Genomic DNA, 19,820 nt, shown 5'->3' with positions numbered 1-19,820 from the left:
TCATTAACTGTACCGACGGGGTCTTCGTTGTCTTCGGCACCTTCTGGAGTGTTGTCTTCTCCTGTGCCGGTACTGCTGTCTTTACTGCTGCGTGACTTAGAGCGGCGCTGCTGACGCCGACGCTTGGATAGTATATCGGAAGGTTTATCCACAACCGGATCTTTCTTGTCATCGCCGATGATCTCCTTTGGTGCATCCACCATGTATACATCATACAAGGAAGTGGTCGTCCAGCGTCCGGTGAACGGCGGGTTCTGGGCCTCTTCTTATCTGACATTGTCGTCCATACCGTCGATGTCCTCGGAGTCGTAGTCAAGTTCGTCGGTCAGATCCTCGACTATGGCTATGAAGTGGGTGGCGGGTGGGAAGCAAAATTCTCCACCGTCAGCCCCTAGTTCGAGCCGGATATAGTTCGGCTGTGAGTCCTCCGCCAAGGACAAGTTCTTTAATGAGTTTAGCACATCGCCCAAAGGCGAGTTCTAGAAGATGTCTGCGGCGCTGAATTCGAAGATCGATAAACGATCAAGCTCGGCGTCCGCGGCCTCACGTGGTTCGGAACTTACGGCTGGAGACGAGTCCGGAGTTCCACTGACAGAGACATTCGTGAGAGGTTAAGTCTATATGCGGCTCCAACATTGTGGAATCTGTGGCCTCCGTGGTGGGGTTGATCCTCCCGTCCTTGGGTGGCGCAGCTTGCTCCGAATCTAGGGCCAGAGCGGTTATAGGAGCAATCTCCCAGATGCAGCCTGATGATAGATTTAGGTCATGATCATCGGGGCGACCGGGAGCGGCTACCGCGGTCTCGAATCAGCAAAGATCAAGTCTCCACGGGTGTCCGCAACGTAATTCAAGCTCCCAAATCTGACCTGATGGCCAGGGGCGTAGCTTTCGATCTGCTCCAGATGGCCAAGCAAATTGGCCCGCAGTGCGAAGCCGCCGAACACGAAGATCTGTCCGGGGAGGAAAGTTTCTCCTTGGATAGCGTCATTATGGATGATTGAAGGGGACATCAAACCTTTTAGCGACAGCACAGTGGAACTCTCAATGAAAGCACCAATGTCGGTGTCAAAACCGGTGGATCTCGGGTAGGGGGTCCCGAACTGTGTGTCTAAGATCGATGGTAACAGGAGACAAGGGACACGATGTTTCCCCAGGTTCGGGCCCTCTCTATGGAGGTAATACCCTACGTCCTGCTTGATTGATATTGATGAATATGAGTGTTACAAGAGTTTATCTACCTCGAGATCGTAATGGCTAAAACCCTAGAGGTCTAGCGTGTATGGCTATGATAATGAATATCCTCTATCCGGACTAAGTCCCCCGGTTTATATAGACATCGGGACGATCTAGGGTTACATAAGGTCAGTTACAAAGAAAGGAATCTACATATTCGATGCCAAGCTTGCCTTCCACGCCAAGGAGAGTCCTATCCGGACACGAGTACAGTCTTCGGTCTTCGTATCTTCACAGCCCATCAGTCCGGTCCATAGCCAACAGGCCGGACACCCGAGGACCCCTTAGTCCAGGACTCCCTCAGCTCCCAAGTGACACCTAACCAATCTAGGAGACACCACTCTCAAAAAGGTAATAGATGGTGTGTTGATGATGAACTCCTTGCTCTTGTGCTTCAAATGATAGTCTCCCCAACACTTAACTCTGTCTCAGATTTGGCTATGGTGGAAAGGTGATTTGAGTGGAAAGCAACTTGGGGAAGGCTAGAGATCAAGATTCTTGTGGTTGGATTGGAATGTCTTGGTATCAACATGGTTCTCTCTTAGAAAATGAGTAGTGGAAGTGTAGGCATGTTCTAATGGCTCTCTCTTGAATATAGGTGAAGGGGTATATATAGCCTCCACACAAAATCTAACCGTTACACACATTTGACCCAACTCGGTCAGACCGAATAAGTGAACTCGGTGAGACCGATTCAGTTCAAAATGTGAACATTAGGATTCTCAGTGGGACCGACATGATTAACTCGATGGGACCAATGTGCTAGGGTTAGGGTAAAACGTCATCTCGGTTTGACTGATTACATAAACTCGGTGAGACCGATTTTAGTAGTAAGTAAACGGAGAGTTGGTCAGGCAAACTCAGTGGGACCGATCGCTCCTTTCGGTGATATTGAAACGTTACAAAAGGGAAACAAAGAGTTTGCATTGCAAACTCGATGGGACCAATCGCTCATTTCAGTGAGATTGAAACATTACGAAGGGAAACAAAGAGTTTACAATCCCATCTCAGTGAGACCGAAATCCCTATCGGTCAGACCGAAATGATTAGGGTTTCTAGCTATGGCTATGTCAAAGGAACTCGGTGGCGCCGGATGGATCAAATCGGTGGGGCCGAGTTTGACTTTAGGTTTAGGAAATATTTGGATTTGAGAGAGTGGTTGAGGGCTTTGGAGCATATCACTAAGCATTTTGAGCAAGTAGACCACTAAGCAACACCTCATCCCCTTTTAATAGTATTGGCTTTTCCTATGCACTCAATGTGATCTTGGATCACTAAAATAGAAATGAAGAGTCTTGAGCTTTTGCCAATATTTGTCCTTAGCATTTTGAGGGGTCCACATCTCTAGTCCATGCCATGCCAATCATTGAACTTTCTGAAATAATCAACTTGAATGGATATTAGCTAGTTCAATGAGCTATATGTTGTTATGAATTACCAAAACCACCCGGGGATTAGTTGGACTTTTAGATAGACATCCCTCAAGTCATCTAAATGATACGTGATACAAATCAACTAAACCATGTCCGATCATCACGTGAGATGGAGTAGTCATCAATGGTGAACATCTCTATGTTGATCATATCTACTATATGATTCACGTTCGACCTTTTGGTCTCCAATGTTCCGAGGCCATGTCTGTACATGCCAGGCTCGTCAAGTTTAACCCGAGTATTGCGCATGTGCCAAACTATCTTGCACCCGTTGTATGTGAATGTAGAGCCTATCACACCCGATCATCATGTGGTGTCTCGGCACTACGAACTATCACAACTGTGCATACTCGGGTAGAACACTTATACCTTGAAATTTAGTTAAGGGATCATCTTATAATGCTACCGCCATACTAAGCAAAATAAGATGCATAAAATATAAACACCACATGCAATCAAAATATGTGACATGATATGGCCATCATCATCTTGTGCCTTTGATCTCCATCTCTAAAGCACCGTCATGATCTCCATCATCACCGGCTTGACACCTTGATCTCCATCGTAGCGTTGTGGTCGTCTCGCCAACTATTGCTTCTACAACTATCGCTAACACATAGTGATAAAGTAAAGCAATTACATGGCGTTTGCATTTCATACAATAAAGATACAACCATAAGGCTCCTGCCGGTTGCCAGTGACTTTTACAAAACATGATCATCTCATACAATAACGTATATCACATCATGTCTTGACCATATCACATCACAGCATGCCCTGCAAAAACAAGTTAGACGTCCTCTACTTTGTTGTTGCAACTTTTACGTGGCTGCTACGGGCTTCTAGCAAGAACCGTTCTTACCTACGCATCAAAACCACAACAGTGATTTATCAAGTTTGTTGTTTTAACCTTCAACAAGGACCGGTAGCAGTCAAATTTGATTCAACTAAAGTTGGAGAAACAGACACCCGCCAGCCAACTTTATGCAAAACTAGTTGCATGTCTGTCGATGGAACCGGTGTCATGAACGTGGTCATGTAAGGTTGGTCCGGGCCGCTTCATCCAACAATACCGTAGAATCAAAATAAGACATTGGTTTTAAGCAGTATGACGATCACCGCCCACAACTCTTTGTGTTCTACTCGTGCATATCATCTACGCATAGACCTGGCTTTGGATGCCACTGTTGGGAAATGAAGCATGCAATTTCAAAAAAATCCTATGCTCATGCAACATCTATCTAGGAGATGCATAGCAACGAGGAGGGAGAGTGTATCTATGTACCCTCATAGACGGAAAGCGGGAGCATTTGACAACACGGTTTATGTAGTCGAACTTCTTCTAGCTCCGACCGATCAAGTACCGAACGTACGGCACCTCCGAGTTCTACACACGTTCAGTGCGATGATGTCCCTCGCCTTCTTGATCTAGCAAGGTGTCGAGGAAGTATATGAGTTCCGTCAACATGATGGCGTGGTGATAGTGATGGCGAAGTGATCCATGCAGTGCTTCGCCTAAGCACCGCGAAACTATGACGGTGGGTGTAAACTATGGAGGGGGGTGCCGCACATGGCTAACGATTGTTGGTGTGCGTTCTAGGCGCCTCCTCCCCACATATATATAGGTGGGAGGGGGAATAGCCTTGGGGCGCCCCAAGTAGGAGGAATCCTACTTAGGGGCCTAGTCCAATTCGGCCCCCCTTACCATATTTTTCGAAGGGGGAAGGAAGGAGGAGGGAGGAGGGAAGGAAGGGGGAGGCCGAATCCCTCCCCTTCCTTCTCTCTTCCCCTCTTTCCTTCCTACTCTGGTTCGGCCCATATGGGGGCGCAGCAGCCCCTGCTGGCTGCTGTGTTTTCCCTCTTGGCCCATATCTTTGCCGGGGATGCCCGGAACCCCTTCCGGTGACCCGATATGTACCCGGTACCCTCCGGAACACCTCTAGTGTCCGAATACTATTGTCCTTTATATCAATATTTACCTTTAGACCATTTTGAGACTCCTCGTCATGTCCATGATCTCATCCGGGACTCCGAACAACATTCGGTCACTAAATCACATAACTCATATAATACAAAATCGTCATCGAACATTAAGCGTGTGGACGCTACGGGTTCGAGAACTATGTAGACATGACCGAGACATCTCTCCGGTCAATAACCAATAGCGGAACCTGGATGCTCATATTGGATCCTACATATTCTACGAAGATCTTTGTCCGTCGAACTGTTATGACAACATACGTTATTCCCTTTGTCCATCGGTATCTTACTTGCCCGAGATTCGATCGTTGGTATTTTCATACCTAGTTCAATCTCGTTACCGGCAAGTCTCTTTACTCATTTAGTAATACATCATCCCATGACTAACTCATTAGTCATTTGTTTGCAAGGCTTATTATGATGTGCATTACCGAGAGGGCCCAGACATTCCTCTCTGATACTCGGAGTGACAAATCCTAATCTGGATTCACACCAACCCAACAAAACACCTTTGGAGATACTTGTAGAGCATCTTTATAATCACCTTGTTACGTTGTGATGTTTGATAGCACACAAGGTATTCCTCCGGTATTCGGGAGTTGCATGATCTCATAGTCAAAGGAATATGTATTTGACATACATGAAAGTAGTGGCAATAAACTGTACGATCAAATGCTAAGCTAACGGATGGGTCTTGTCCATCACATCATTCTCCTAATGATGTGATCCCGTTATCAAATGACAAATCATGTCCATGGTTAGGAAACCTTAATCATCTTTGATCAATGAGCTAGTCTAGTAGAGGCTCACTAGGGACACGGTGTTTGTTTATGTATTCACACATGTATCAAGGTTTCCGATCAATACAATTCTAACATGAATAATAAACCTTTATCATGAATAAGGAAATATAAAATAACAACTTTATTATTGCCTCTAGGGCATATTTCCTTCAGGATATGCATTGTTGTGTTGGTCATTTGTCTGGATATGCATTGGTGTGTTGGTCATTTTGCCGAATATGCACATTGTTGGTCGGATATGCATTGTTGTGTTGGTCACTTGGTTAGATATGCATTGTTGTGTTCTTCACTTGACCAGATATGCACATTGTTGGTCGGATATGCATTCTTGTGTTGTTCATTTATAGTCATTTGACAATGTTTTATTTTGTAGTCTTCCTATGCATGCAATGTGTTCTTGAAGTTGCAGAAGAAGAGCTTCACTGTCATGCATTGTTGGTTGAAGTTGAATGGACAACCCAAGTGGAATATATTCATTGCCAAGATCATCGCCCGTGGCGCCGAGGAAGAAATCGATGATCCAACAGACCCAACAAAAGAACTGCACAAGAAGGTTAGAAGAGGGTTCCAAAGAAAGAAGTGGGAGAAGAAGGCAAAGCGAGAAGGGGCGGCGGCCAAGATGAGGAGAGATTCGAGGACATGTTGGCGAAGGAGGCATACTTCAAGTGCTCTAACGTCAAGAAGAAAACAAGTACGATAGATTTAACATGTTGATGCCGGCGACCGAGAAGAAGCTCAAGCTCGAAGAGAGGAAGACTGTGCTCAAAGAGAAGGTTGAGACCGCAACCGCTTGGAAGGATAGAGATGTTGACCTTGAAGATGGAGGATTTAGATGACGATGCAAGGATGATCGCAAGCCATCTGTTTCAAGATGTTAAAGCGGTAGAAGGATTAGTTGGAGAGGACGGAGGAGATGACCAAGAAGGTGGCGGCGGTCGAGGCAACGACGACGGCAAATTGAGTGTGGAGGTTCAGATTGCCGCTCCGACAGGACATAAAATCCATTTTTTTTCACGGATTGCCGCGCATACTAGCAGACATTCAGAGGATAGATCTAGATGTCGGGCTCCCAGGTCCATAGATTTATCCTTGTATACGATGTAAGATTAAGGGTCACCGCTATACCTGACCATCTGTCGGTCCGGGTCAGGCCTACCAAAACCCGAGGCAGAAAACCTAGGCCCGATCCTGGACATCGGGCCTAGTTTCTGGGCCCAAGCCCGACCCGAAAGTGATAAAGCCTGCCGGACCTCGGGCCACGGGCCGGGCCCCTTCAGTAAATCGTGAAAACGGCGGGCCCGGGCCTGGTCCGAATGCAGCGTCGGATCGGGCCGGGCTGCCCATGGCCAGGACTCACCGCCAAGGGGTAATGCTACACGTACGTAGGACTACTTACAATGTTTTACTTACCTCAAAAAAAAAAACTTACAATGTTTTACGTAATGTAACAGGTGGACCAATAAGAAAAAAAATAGGGGAGGGGGGAGTTAATTAGTTCGGAACAGGTAGATGTCAGAGTTAAACTGGGTGGATGGAGCCTATGAAAACCTGTTTACGTGACGTCATTCCCTAATTTTCTCGTGACGTCAGGTAGGATACAAAATGACTAGTCGAGGAGCCCGGCGATCCAGGGGGGTTGGATGGCCAGAGGGGGTTGGAACGCCCCTGCCGTCGTCGACGGGCCCCCCAGCGGCCAGCGCCAGTGGGACGGGACGGGACGAATGCACGCTCTCTCTAGGTGTGTCAGGATAAGGCGCCCAACGACGGATCTAGGCCCTGGCTGCGGCTGCCCAGCCCGGCTCTGCTCGCCCCAGCAGTGGCCGACTGGTGTTCGAACAAATGCCTCAGCGCCCAGTACCTATCTACGGCACGGCAGTTAATGGCCGGAGAAGAGCCAAGACCAAGTCACGAGCGGCGATGGCCGCTCCACGGAACGGTGTTGCACGCCGGAGCGAAAATGTCAAAAAACGGCGACGTTCGAGGCGCCGAGGAGGTCGGAGGTCGGAGGTGACTTCGCCGGAGCCGAGTGGACGACGACGGTAGGACGTTCCTGTCAAGGTGGCTTCCGAACGCTGGTGTGAACCCACGGTGTGTGTGGTGGTCGTGTGGCAGTCAGCAGTCAACACACCCTCTCCGCTTACCATCGCTGTCCACAGATTCCATTTGACCGCCCCCTGATACAAGGTACCCTACTGGCTGATTCCTGCTTATTCATGTGTTCCAAACCAAATTACTACTCAGCAACCCAGCTCGATGCCGGAGTATTTTACAGTTGAGATGCGTGTTAATTTGTTCATTATTTTTTGGTGTGTTTGGCTCTCTTCTAACTCCAAACTGGTCCTTCTCCTGAGGAGATCGTATATGCATGTATCCCATCCCCTCGATCCTGAGGAGATGCGTGTTCCTTGATATGACTGGGTCCAACTCCAACCTAATATGCCATGAGATGATAGCCTGATACTCCCTCCATTCTAAAATATAGTGCGTCCACGCTTCCCGAGGTCGAACTTTGACCATAAATTTAACAAACGAGACCGACTGCGGCGGGAGAAAAAGTTACATAATTAAAAACTTCTTTCGAATACGAATTCACTGATATAACTTTTGCCCCCGCCGCAATCGGTCTTGATAGTTAAATTTACGGTCAAAGTTAAAGCACGTGGATAGAGGAAGCACTACATTGTGGAATGGAGGGAGTAGTACACTTTGCTGTGGGGTCTTACCTTATTTCTTTCCTTTGTTTAACTGACTTCGCCGGTCTCCCCCCATCTGTTGTTCACTGTCCACACCACCGTTCACACCATTATTGAACTCGGCTGTCTTTGAAGCAGTCCCTCACTGGTCTGAGCAGCAGCCGTCGCTCTGGATACAAGCTCAAAGCCGCAACGGCAGCTAGGCTAACGGAGCAGCCATTCCGACTGAGCAACTGAGCATTGCGAAGCTTCCCCATTCTAGGTATGATCCTTACTCTCTCTTGCTGTGTTCGGCTCTTCGACATGGATACATAAGTTCCAGTGCCAATTTTCTGCCATTTCTCCTCTTGCAGTTAATCTTACTATAGTTACCCTGATCTGGGTACAAGCTCAAAGCTCATGCCATGAGTGAGGGCGGCTCACACATGCAGCCTCAGCTGGGGAACTCTCACACGGCGAACAGCGAGCAGCCTGAGCCGGCCACCATGCCGATGAACGGCATGGCTGCTTCGAGGCCAGGCAATGGCCAGACGGCAGATGAAGCAGCCGCCAGCGGAGTGACGGAGGATATCGAGGCGGCCGGCAACAACAATGGGCAAGGTCCGCCCAACAGGCCAGCAAGCCATGAATCCAGCATCAAGGTTGATTTCGAGTTCTTGTGGAGGTTGCGGAAGTATCTGCTACTTCTGGCGGTGTTGGCCGTTGGTGTCACTTACAATGCTGGGTTGAGCCCGCCGGGGGGATTTCAGATGGACAGACTTGACCGCCATGCCGGTGATCCTCTCCTCCCGCTTAGATTCTTCCAGCGATACCAAGCCTTCTTTTACTGCAACGCCACAGCCTTTGCTGCTTCTCTGGTCTTGATCATCTTGCTCCTGAGTAGGGGAGTGGCGAGCAAGCATGTCTGGCTTCGCTCGATGCAGTTTACCATGATACTGGATCTTTTCAGTCTCATGGGGGCATATGCCGCGGGGAGTTGCAGAGCACTAAGGTCTTCCGTTTACATATTGGTGCTGGTCTGTTCTGTTTTCGTCTATGTTGTGGTTCATATCCTGTTGCTTATGAGGGCAGTTCCACAGCCGTTAAAAGATCAGGTGCAGAAAACCCAGGATCTCATTCTGAAGAAGCTGAAACGCATGCTAAAAAAGGTGCCATCTATTTGCCCTGTCTCTGATCCTGACAGGCAAAGGAGCAACCGAGATTACGCAAGGGAGATCGAGGAGGCTCGCAAGTTCATATTGATGCTTGCAACTTTTGCTGCTACTATCACATACCAAGCTGGGATAAGTCCACCTGGTGGCTTTTGGGGTGCAAATAATCCTGAACACCGTGCAGCCACTTTTGTTCTCCGCAAGCACAACCTCCTCCGCTTCAATATCTTCACGTGTTGCAATGCGACCTCTTTTGTGGCGTCTTTGGTCACAGTCATACTGCTTCTGAGCACGGAACTGAGCACGCATGGGATAAGGACTCAAGCGCTGTCTGTGTGCGTCGTGGCTGTTCTGCTGGGGCTCATTGGTGCTTATGCTTCAGGGAGCTGCAGGGATGTTGCAACATCGTTGTCAGTGATACTCATAATTGCTGTGGTTCTAATCTGTGTTCTGATTCTTGTTATTTGCCTTCATTGCAAAGCTGTAACGGTGTGGGTGGATGAGGAGCTGAAGCCAGCACTTGGCAAAATGCTGAGGATGCTGTCATTGGGGCAAGATGATTCTCCAAGAGCTCACCAGCAATGTACAGATTGTCAGAGAAGGCACCATCAAGATACAGAGCTTGTTTCTCAGAGAAATCACCAGCAAGATACAGATCTTGATTCTCAGAGGATTCACCATCAAGATACAGAGCTTGTTTCTCAGAGAAATCACCAGCAAGATACAGATCTTGATTCTCGGAGGATTCACCAACAAGATACAGAGCTTGACTCTCAGAGAAGTCAGCAGCAAGATACAGCACTTGACTCTCAGAGGGTTCGCCAGCAAGATACAGAGCTTGATTCTCCGACAACTCACCAGCAAGCTACAGAGCATGTAGTTCGAGATACAGAAGTAGAAGGTGTCATGTCGAATTTGCAGTGCTACTCTGCTGACAGCGATCTTGTATCAACTGGAGATATGAGATCTGTATCAGCCAGTGATTTGGATAGCATGGAGGACATCATGCCAACAACACTACATCAATCTCATGATCAGAGTGAACATGCTGCAATTAGAGTTGTATGCTCATCATCAACAGATGCCCTAACTACCGAGGAAGTTCCATCGGACAACTTGGAAATACAACCTGCTGGCAGTCAGCAGGTTGCAATCCCCATGGCACTATCATCAAGTGACGGTGGAAATTCTATCCAAGGTATTTTACCGTTGCAGGGCTCGGTGGACGAAAATGCAACATCTGGTAACCTGAGGATGGATGCTGATGATCCGGCAATGGGATGTGAATTACCCGACAGCCATGGGGACAGCACAGAACAGCATGGTCAGCAAATGTCCAATAACCCTACTAGTGCAGATGATCGTGATGTTAGATTAGAGATCGACAACACTGCCAATGATCAAGCCCCACAGCATCAGAGATGTATTAAATGCAGCTGTAGAAATCCAGATGATGCTTTTCTGAAGAAGTCACGCACTTACCTATTGCTTCTTGCAATTCTTGCCGTGTCTTTGACATATCAAGCTGGTTTAAATCCACCAGGTGGCTTCTGGACATCAAATGCCACAAAGCACTCTGCTGGCGATCCCATTCTTGGGGACAGTGGTCGTGTCTGGACATCAGGTGGCACTAAGCACTCTGCTGGTGATCCCATTCTTGAGGACAGTTATCATAAGAGATACCTTGCCTTCTTTTATTTCAATGCCACTGCATTTGCAGCCTCCCTTGTCATGATCCTTATGCTCCTGAGCAGGAAGATGAGCAACAAGGTTATAAAACGCCGGGCACTGCAGACAGCAATGATAACCGATTTGCTTGCTCTAATGGGGGCCTTTGTTGTTGGGAGTTGCAGGGAGAAGACAAAATCTATTTACATATCAGTGTCGATATTTATCGTGGTTGCATATGTCCTTCTCCATGTTTTAGTGTTTAGGCATAATGGATGGTTGAAAGTGTGTGTTACCCAGAGGATGAAGTTTGCACCACCTCAGACAGATAATGAGTCAAGAGATGCTAAGGAGAAGGACTTGGCGCGGAGGCGGAATTTGCTCTTTATTCTTGCAATTCTGGCGGCAACTGTCACGTACCAAGCTGGCCTGAACCCGCCAGGAGGCATTTGGCCTGATGAGAACAGTAAGGGTGGCAAACCAGGCAATCCAGTTCTTCAAGACAGCCACCCAGAGCGCTATGATGTTTTCTACTACTCCAATGCTGTCTCATTTGCGTCATCTGTGGCTGTCATCATTCTTCTTGTTAATAGGGAATCATGTGAGGATGGAATCAAGTCGTACGCAATCCGTGCGTGCTTGGTAGCGGGTTTGCTGGGCCTCCTGATTGCCTATTCTGCAGGAACCTGCAGCAAAGCGAGACCGGTAATATATCTTATTGTCATAGCCTCTGCAGCTCTAACATGCCTTGTGATTCAAGTACTTGTACTACAAGATGCATTAGATGGGCCACTGACCAGGTTAAGGGGTCGGTTGCGGAAGATTCTTCATCTAGAGCCTGACTCTGAGACACCGCTGGAAAGTTCAGATGAAGAAAACACGGAAAGAAATGCTCAGGGGTCAGGCACCCTTATTAGTGAGAAGAGGGAAAAGAAGAGACAGAAGTACTTGATGCTTCTTTCGGTTCTTGCTGCATCCATTGCGTACCAAGCTGGTCTAAACCCGCCTGGTGGCTTCTGGCCTGATGACACTCCCAAAAATGGTTACAAGGCTGGCAACCCGGTACTTAAGGACATAAACTCCTGGCGCTACATGGTATTCTATGTCTTCAATTCCATCTCTTTCATGTCATCTATTTCTGTAGTCATGCTTCTGCTGAGTAAATCTGTGAGACAGAAGAAGGTTCCGCTCCAAGCATTGCACTTCATCATGATACTGGACCTGTCGGCTCTGATGACAGCTTATGCAGCTGGAAGTTGCAGAAAGTTCAGGACTTCAATATTCATCCTCGTGGTAGTATGTTGTGTGCTGGTGTACCTTCTGTTTATTATTATCTTGTCAAGTCGCATAGCAAGATGGCTGAAAAAACAGAAAAACAAGGTGGCTTCCTTGCTGCTGGAGCCTAGCCATGCCGCTGCAACTTCAGCATGACACCGGACCTGAATGGAATGTTTGAATATCTTTCTTCCCCCTATTGTAATATGTTCATTGTAGTTCAAATGGAACCCATAAATTCTCAGTTGTAGGCTTTTATTCAGGATAAAAACATTTATTTTCCTTGCTCTTGAAGAAATATTTTGTTATGACAGAGATCTTCAGGCTGCGATGAAGTATCCCCTTAGTTAAGACGTAGTTGATCACCTATGGTATGGACGTATGGGCTGGATGTAGAGATGGGGCATGCTTAGAGTTGTGTTTTGTCTGTAATGAGTTGGTTTGATTGATGAAGAAAGTTTGCAACTCTGATTTTCTTGTGCTTCAGTGAAGTCCAAGTGGCGCATGCATGTACATGCAAATGAATTGGCATTTTTGCATGATCAGTTTGAAGAAATGTCTCCTTATTTGGCCTTATTTTGGCATTTTTACATGTACATGTAGTAGTACTCCCTCTTTGAACCAATTTTAGATTTAAACTGTTGCTTTTATATGTTGCATTAGCCTGCTGAGACAGAAAAAGTTGAGGGGTGTTCTGTCTCCAATCTGGTTAGCAAGCAGTTTTTCCATTAAAATTTCCGAGCATCGCCTGAGCAAAAGAGCAAGCTTGACTCTATGTCATGAGTAATGACATGTGGAAAGGCTATTTCAGACACACACATGATACATTGCCAGGCACAACTATGATTCCTATAATACTTTACGGGTATCATTCTCAATTATATCTCAACCGTGTGCCTTTATTTAGCAGTAGTTCTATTCAGATTAGGAAAGTAAAGGATCACAACTATGTTGAATATCAGCATCCTTTTTTCCTGCACTACTTATTCTGAGATCTCTCCTCTGTTGTTGTTATTGCTCAGTGAAGGTATGCCTTTTCTTCTTCAGGATACTACTAGTTAGTACCTTTTGAGGGCTAACACACACACACAAAAGGAGAACAATAAAATGACGGGGATGCCGACAACTCTCGTCAGGTAAAACGGCGGTCTTCATTCAGCAAATAATTTCATGACTAAGGTGCGTCTGCTTTTAAATCCCCTCACTCACATACTACATGGTTGTTGCTTTCTGGTTTGGCCCTTTTCAACGTTCTCTTTGCTTGCAAAGTCCGTCCTGAGGCTTTTGCATTTGTCAAAAATTATGACGGGCCTCTTGTTCCGCTGGACGCTGGTAGTAGTATATATACCTTTGGTGTGTTCCATGTGGACTGCACATGCTACCCCCTCGAGTGACGGGGCTTGGTGTCACTGCAGTCCCTGAGACGATACTGAAGGCCTTTGATGGCGCCATCAAGAACAAGCTCCTCCATGTGGCATGTGCTGTTGCACTGTGCCCTGTGCATTTTTTCCTGTGTAGGGTTCACAAGAGGGACGATTTTCAAGTAGGAGTAAAATTTCGTGGTGGTACGTCATTGGCATGGTCCCGTTGATGGTGGATTTGAAGGTGGTGCCTTTAGGAGATTATTAGTTTACTTGATGATTGTCGAAACCTTGCTTTTTGTCAGGAAGGATTGGGTGTCACACACTGTCACAAGAATAGCCATGCTAATGGCAAACCATTGACCTAGCTAAGCTAAGAGGGCTCCAGAAGACAAAGGTTCAAAAAATGTAGAGTGGTTTCATAAGTCATAACGTTGGAACTTCGGATTCTGGGGAAGTAGGAATTCGACAGTGTTGTCAATAATCTGCGGAGACGGGGATAGTTCTTCTAGGCCAGGAAACAGGAGCATCTGGGAATAGGCCGTGAGTGTCCCACTGCATAAGTTGAGAGCATAAGACACTTGTATGATATACAGTACTACAAATGCGCAATGTTTTCCTTCTTATCTCTAGGTGTTCATTTTCTTCAGCAATTTTCCAAACCCGGGACCATTTTCGTCAGAAACGTTTGCCCACTTCGGTTCATGAACATGCTCCAGTATCCACATTCATTGGATGCGAACAAAGTCGCAGCGCCATGTTGATTTCGACGGCAGCACCGGAGAGCCAAATGTGTCCGGATGCTCACCGCGTAATTAAATAAATCCGTCTAATTAGGCCCGTCGCATCACGTGCTCTTTGGCAAATCAGAGGAAGGACGGATGGATGCATTGGATGCCTGCCTTTCTGACTGTTGCATTGGCGTTGCGCTGCGTTCTCCTAGAGAGAAGATTTTTCTCAAGATTCCAAGGTCCCCACATTGATCTTCGTTCGTCTCAGTGAGCCCAGCTCCCACAGAGAACTCAGAAAACTCTGTGTGGCCACATGGACATGGCTGGCTGGCTCACTCTTCTCAGAACAATCTGCCCAGGCTACACAGTAGTGTAGTTTCAAACAATGGAGCAGGCACGTGCTACTGGGGCTATGCTGATAATCTATGCACAGTGACATCTTGTATACAAGATAGTACAAACGAGTTAAGATGCAAAGCATCATCTGTGAGACTGTAACTAAGCAGATCTTCTTATCCTCTGCCATTTTGCAAACTGTTTAGGGAGGCGCGACACCGAGGTGCTCGAAGCTTCGACGATTGGCTGCCCTCGGATCTCGATGGTCGAAGGCGCGATGCATAGTACTCCACTCAAGGTGAGCAATGTTATGGCTTTTGAGCTAAGATGCAGATATTAGCACCGTTTTATGATGGTCCCGCTCTTGATGCTATGAACTGCTGTAGGCTGCTATCATCATCACTGCCCTGCAAGACTATGATGCCGAACCCGCTTAATTCGCGCACTGGCGCAACTCTAATTCATGGGGTCCAACTAAAATGGACCATGTGATGTTTACAGAGAAGGAAAGAAAAGAAAAACTCAATGGGCCATGTCTTTCGCATTTTCACAAAAATATGTTTGCGCTGGACCATCCTGAATGGCACTTGGATAGCCGGTACCACACCTACTGATTGGTGATGTTTTGAGACGGTGGTCATGAGATGAGCTTAGGTTTGGTTTTAGAATAGTAGGGTGTGTCAGTGTGAGAGGATAATGAGCATGTGGTCTTGCGCACCGCTCGATCCGTTTGTGCTTTGTCATGAGGAAGATGCTTTGACCTACAAGTGTGATTTGATCTTGGTATTTACTCGGTGCGCCCACTATATGATATTGTAGTTAAGGGTATCTTTCTACTCACTCAGTCCTTAAAAGAGCATACTATTAACTTTGTTGGAGGGTTAAACTATCTCAAAATTTGACAAAGTTTGTGTAAAAATATATCAATGTTTGAGAAACCAAATGGATATATGATGAAAATATATTTTATCATAAATCTAATGCTACTAATTTGATGGCATAAATGCTGGTGTATTATTATATAAATATGGTCAAACATAAAAAAGTTTAACTTTTCAACAAAGTTGGAAGTACACTCTTTTAAGGATGGAGGGAGTAGTTGTTAGTTTTTTATACTTGGAAGTTACTGCGTTCTCCAAAAAATGGTGTTAGGGTATTCGTCGCTCAACATATCTAACGAGACACGCTCTCATAGAAGTAAATACAAAAATGATGTCCTCTATTTCCTGGCATAAGCGAATCTGACCTCATTGTTTGCATATTGTGGGTGGCCTTAGAATGACGAGAACCTAAATTTCATGATAAAATTACTCTTAGAAATGACGAAGTTCCTTGGTTTTGCGGTACGCTTGACAAGTTTTTGTTTGGAAAGTCTGTTATGGCATATTTCAGGGGTGGCTAACTGGCCATGCTCTACCAAAACATATCCTTATGCTCTGCCAGTTCGCAAACTGTTTAGGGAAGCGCCACACCGAGATGCTCGATACCTCTCCGATTGGCTACCTTAGATCTCGATTGTCAAAGGCGCGATGCTCTGATCGTTTAATTCTTTGAGACCCAGCGGGTTAAGTTAACTCAAGGTAAGCAATGCCAAGATTTGTGATATTTTTCTACATACTTGATAAAATTTAAAGATGTTTGATTTTGGACAAACCTAGAACTTCAAAAAAAAAGGAATGTATGAGATATTGGCATCATTTTACCTCAGTCTACCTTCTTATTGTTGCAGGATGCTATTATCACCTGCCTTGCTAGACTGTGAAGCTGAACCTGCTTAATTTGCACGGCCGCACAACTCCAATTCATGGGGTCCAACTAAATGGACCATGATGTTTAACATAAAAATATTAAAAAAAACTCAGTGGGACATGTCTTGTCCTTTTTTAAAGGAAAAACGAAGTCCTGTGTGGTCACTACGAGTGATCCACCATGAATGGCACTTCGATTACTGATTTCACCTACTTGTGACTCTTAGTTCTAAAAAAAAACCTACTTGTGACTCTTACCGGTGGGTACTGCAAACGAGTCGAGCTTGAGCGAGTTGGAGTTGGCTCTATGGAAATTGTAGGATAATTGTTGTATGTTATTGATCTGACCGTTGTGGGGGTATATATAGAGGTACAACGGAGGGATAGAGTCTTGGAGTAGAGGACAAGTAATACATGGTTTAAACCTATTCAATCTCTACTCCTTATCTCTATATTTAACCCAACTTATATTCTAACATTCCCCCTCAGTCGTAGCGGGAGTGAAGCGGATGATTACGACTGGATTTGAAGTATTGTGCTTCTGTCGTTTTCTCCGCTGCGCCATCATCAACTGCGTCTCTAATGGGTGATGGGTCAGCACCTAGGACGGTGACTGCGTCCCCTTCTGGTGCCTCCCTGGACTCTCCTCTATTCCCTCCCGCAGTCACAGCGAGAGTGGCCTGGACGCTGGTGACGACGCGGACGCTGTTGACTGGAGTTGTTGCCGATGTGTTGCTGTAGACCAAGCCATTAATGTCGATGTCGAGGTAGCCGATCATGGTGATGTAGCCGTGGTCGATGTAGTCGTGGTCGATGGTGTAGTCGTCGTGGCTGATGAAGCCACACAAAGCCGGATGCACAAAAAAATGCGCTATGACGGAGCTGCACACGTGGACGATGCACCTTGCGGATGTCAGAGGGTGCCGTCGGCGATGAGTCCGCCGGTTTTGCCAAGACCGGAGGAGGCCCATCGAGCACACATCGTTTTTGCCAGAACCGTGTGACCGTGTAGGGTCGTCACTATAGTGACGTCGTGTCGATGCAGTCGTGCTGTCGTGGATGACACGGTCGTTGCCGTCGTCGTGACGCGGTCAATGCATGTTAGGTGTCCATCTTGTGGATGAGGTCGCATCTTGCAGAAAAGTCTGTCAAAGGACGCTAGCTAGGTGTCCATCTTGTGGACGAGGCGGCGGTGCATTGACGAAAATGTTTATGAGGACCCCGTTGATGAAGACCTTGGCGATGAAGTGTCGGCGATGGCGTTGCAGCGGCGTGTCGACAATGATGCGTCGCGTTGGAGGCGTCCCTCGTGGCGACGAAGTGTCGATGCCGCGCCGTGCTGAAGAAGTATGTTGGCTCATAGCCCGGCGTAGTCGTACATGTTAATGTCGTTCGGCTCAACTTATATGAAAAATCGAGTGATCTCAAACTGAGTGAAGCTCATGATCGAGTTGTAGAACATGATTCATGTTGAGCTTATAACGATCTCGAGTTGATCTCGAGCTAGTTTTGAGCTAAATGAGATAGTAAAAGTTATAAATCTATGGATGAAAAACAAGAAAGTTAAGGTGAATATGCTGAAAACCTTTGCAAAAAATAATAAGATATTAACACATAGTCGACCACGCGCCATAATTAGGCCTAAATCTTCTCTGCACTTAATTAAGTTTTCATGTTCGCTGGTAAATAAAATAGAGAAAAATTATGGACAACATATATGGTAACAAATTATTTTATTTCTATTTAATTTGTGGCATGATCATTTAACATCATGATATTCTGTCGAGCTATCGAGCTAAAATGGAGCGAGCCAATATTGGCTCAAGATCGGCTCATTCCTTTGTCGGGCTACATAAAGTGTTCAAACTCAGTTTGTTTTTTTGAGACGAGTAAAAAAATGATTTGATCTCGAGCGGCTCACGAGCCTTGAGCTTTTTTTCCAGCCCTACTGGTGGGGGTTTGGGACTGTCATGAGCTTAGTTTTCTTCTATGTGTGTGTGTGGGAGAGAGAGAATGAACATGTGGCCCATGCACTCTCGGTACTATGTAGTCAAAGGGGCATACAACATGGTTGTGAACGGATTAAGTCTGCCAACAAGGTGTATAGGGAATGTGGTTGAAGCCCCCCCCCCCACCATCTGTTGGAACACGCGGTACGCTATGTTAGTGTCAAATAAAAAATCAACATGTTGCTGGAAATAGATCACGGGATCAGATTTACCACTAGACACGTAGTCACCACAAAGGAAGTAGAGTTGGTTATGCGTGTAGTCATTCGGCCGATTTCTCAAGAGTAATAGGTACAAGAACTCTAGCTCAGATATACTATGATGCTCAACCACTGTCTAAGTTTTGATTCTTGGTTTTCTCTTGCTGGATCTTAAACTCAAATCTCTGAGAGAGGTGTTGCTCAATCAATCTTCTCATAATTCTTAAGCGGAGCAGCCAACGGATTACGTCGGAGCGGGGTGGCTATTTATAGCCGCAACCTTTCCGGATGGAAAATGACAAAATTGGACACGCGGACCAGCCAATGATCGAACAACACGCTTCCAACGGTCGGATTTTGAACACAATGGTAACATTCCTCGTGGAGTAAGAAATGCTAACTTTCAGTTCGAAAGATATCTCCTACGACACTGAAGAACAACGTCTTCTGCTGACAGGTAATTATTCAGAACATAAAGAGATTTCTCTCAGTCTTGCATAGGTTTTGGCTAAGCATCACAATGGACCTAAGCTTCAAGAACTGAGGGAGTCCTGGATTAGGGGATGTTCGGATAGCCGGACTATACCTTCAACCGGACTCCTGAACTATAAAGATATAAGATTGAAGACTTCGTCCCGTGTCCGGATGGGACTTTCCTTGGTGTGGAAGGCAAGCTTGGCGATGCGATATTCAAGATCTCCTACCATTGTAACCGACTCTGTGTAATTCTAACCCTATCCGGTGTCTATATAAACCGGAGGGTTGTAGTCCGTAGAGGATCAACTCTATACACAATCATACCATAGGCTAGGTTTTAGGGTTTAGCCTCCTTGATCTCGTGGTAGATCTACTCTTGTACTACCCATATCTTCAATATTAATCAAGCAGGAGTAGGGTTTTACCTCCATCGAGAGGGCCCGAACCTGGGTAAAACAAAGTGTCCCCAGTCTCCTGTTACCATCCGGCCTAGACGCACAGTTCAGGACCCCCTACCCGAGATCCGCCGGTTTTGACACCGACATTGATGCTTTCATTGAGAGTTCCACTGTGTGATCGACAAAAGGATCGATGGCTCGCCTGCAGATCAACTGCGACTTCGGCATCTTCGTCACCAGCTCGACTGGTCACCTTGGTTCGACCAAGAATTGCGCCCCGTGTTCGGATCACCATGTCCGGACGAGGGCCTTCATCAAAACATC

The 19,820-nt window shown here is 46.4% G+C and overlaps 1 protein-coding gene across 3 annotated transcripts; it reads left to right on the top strand.

Annotated features, from left to right (window-relative positions):
* The first annotated feature begins 7,154 nt into the window (after positions 1–7,154).
* On the top strand, positions 7,155–12,713 carry LOC123151326 (uncharacterized). Of its 3 annotated transcripts, none has more exons than XM_044571054.1 (3): positions 7,155–7,633; positions 8,281–8,404; positions 8,496–12,712. In XM_044571054.1, the coding sequence occupies exon 3, from the start codon at positions 8,547–8,549 to the stop codon at positions 12,390–12,392; it is 3,846 nt and encodes a 1,281-aa protein (XP_044426989.1). In that variant the 5' UTR covers positions 7,155–7,633; positions 8,281–8,404; positions 8,496–8,546; the 3' UTR covers positions 12,393–12,712. The 3 variants fall into 3 exon arrangements, with proteins under 3 accessions (XP_044426989.1, XP_044426991.1, XP_044426990.1); XM_044571056.1 differs by lacking the exon at positions 7,155–7,633 and having other exon boundaries at positions 8,197–8,404; positions 8,496–12,056; positions 12,138–12,713; XM_044571055.1 differs by lacking the exon at positions 7,155–7,633 and having other exon boundaries at positions 8,198–8,404; positions 8,532–12,713.
* Positions 12,714–19,820: the final 7,107 nt, after the last annotated feature.

Source organism: Triticum aestivum, chromosome 7A (assembly GCF_018294505.1).
Source record: "Triticum aestivum cultivar Chinese Spring chromosome 7A, IWGSC CS RefSeq v2.1, whole genome shotgun sequence".
Taxonomy (NCBI): Eukaryota; Viridiplantae; Streptophyta; class Magnoliopsida; order Poales; family Poaceae; genus Triticum; species Triticum aestivum.
Note: the sequence above shows the minus strand (reverse complement) of the source record. Positions and strands in the feature narration are given on the sequence as shown.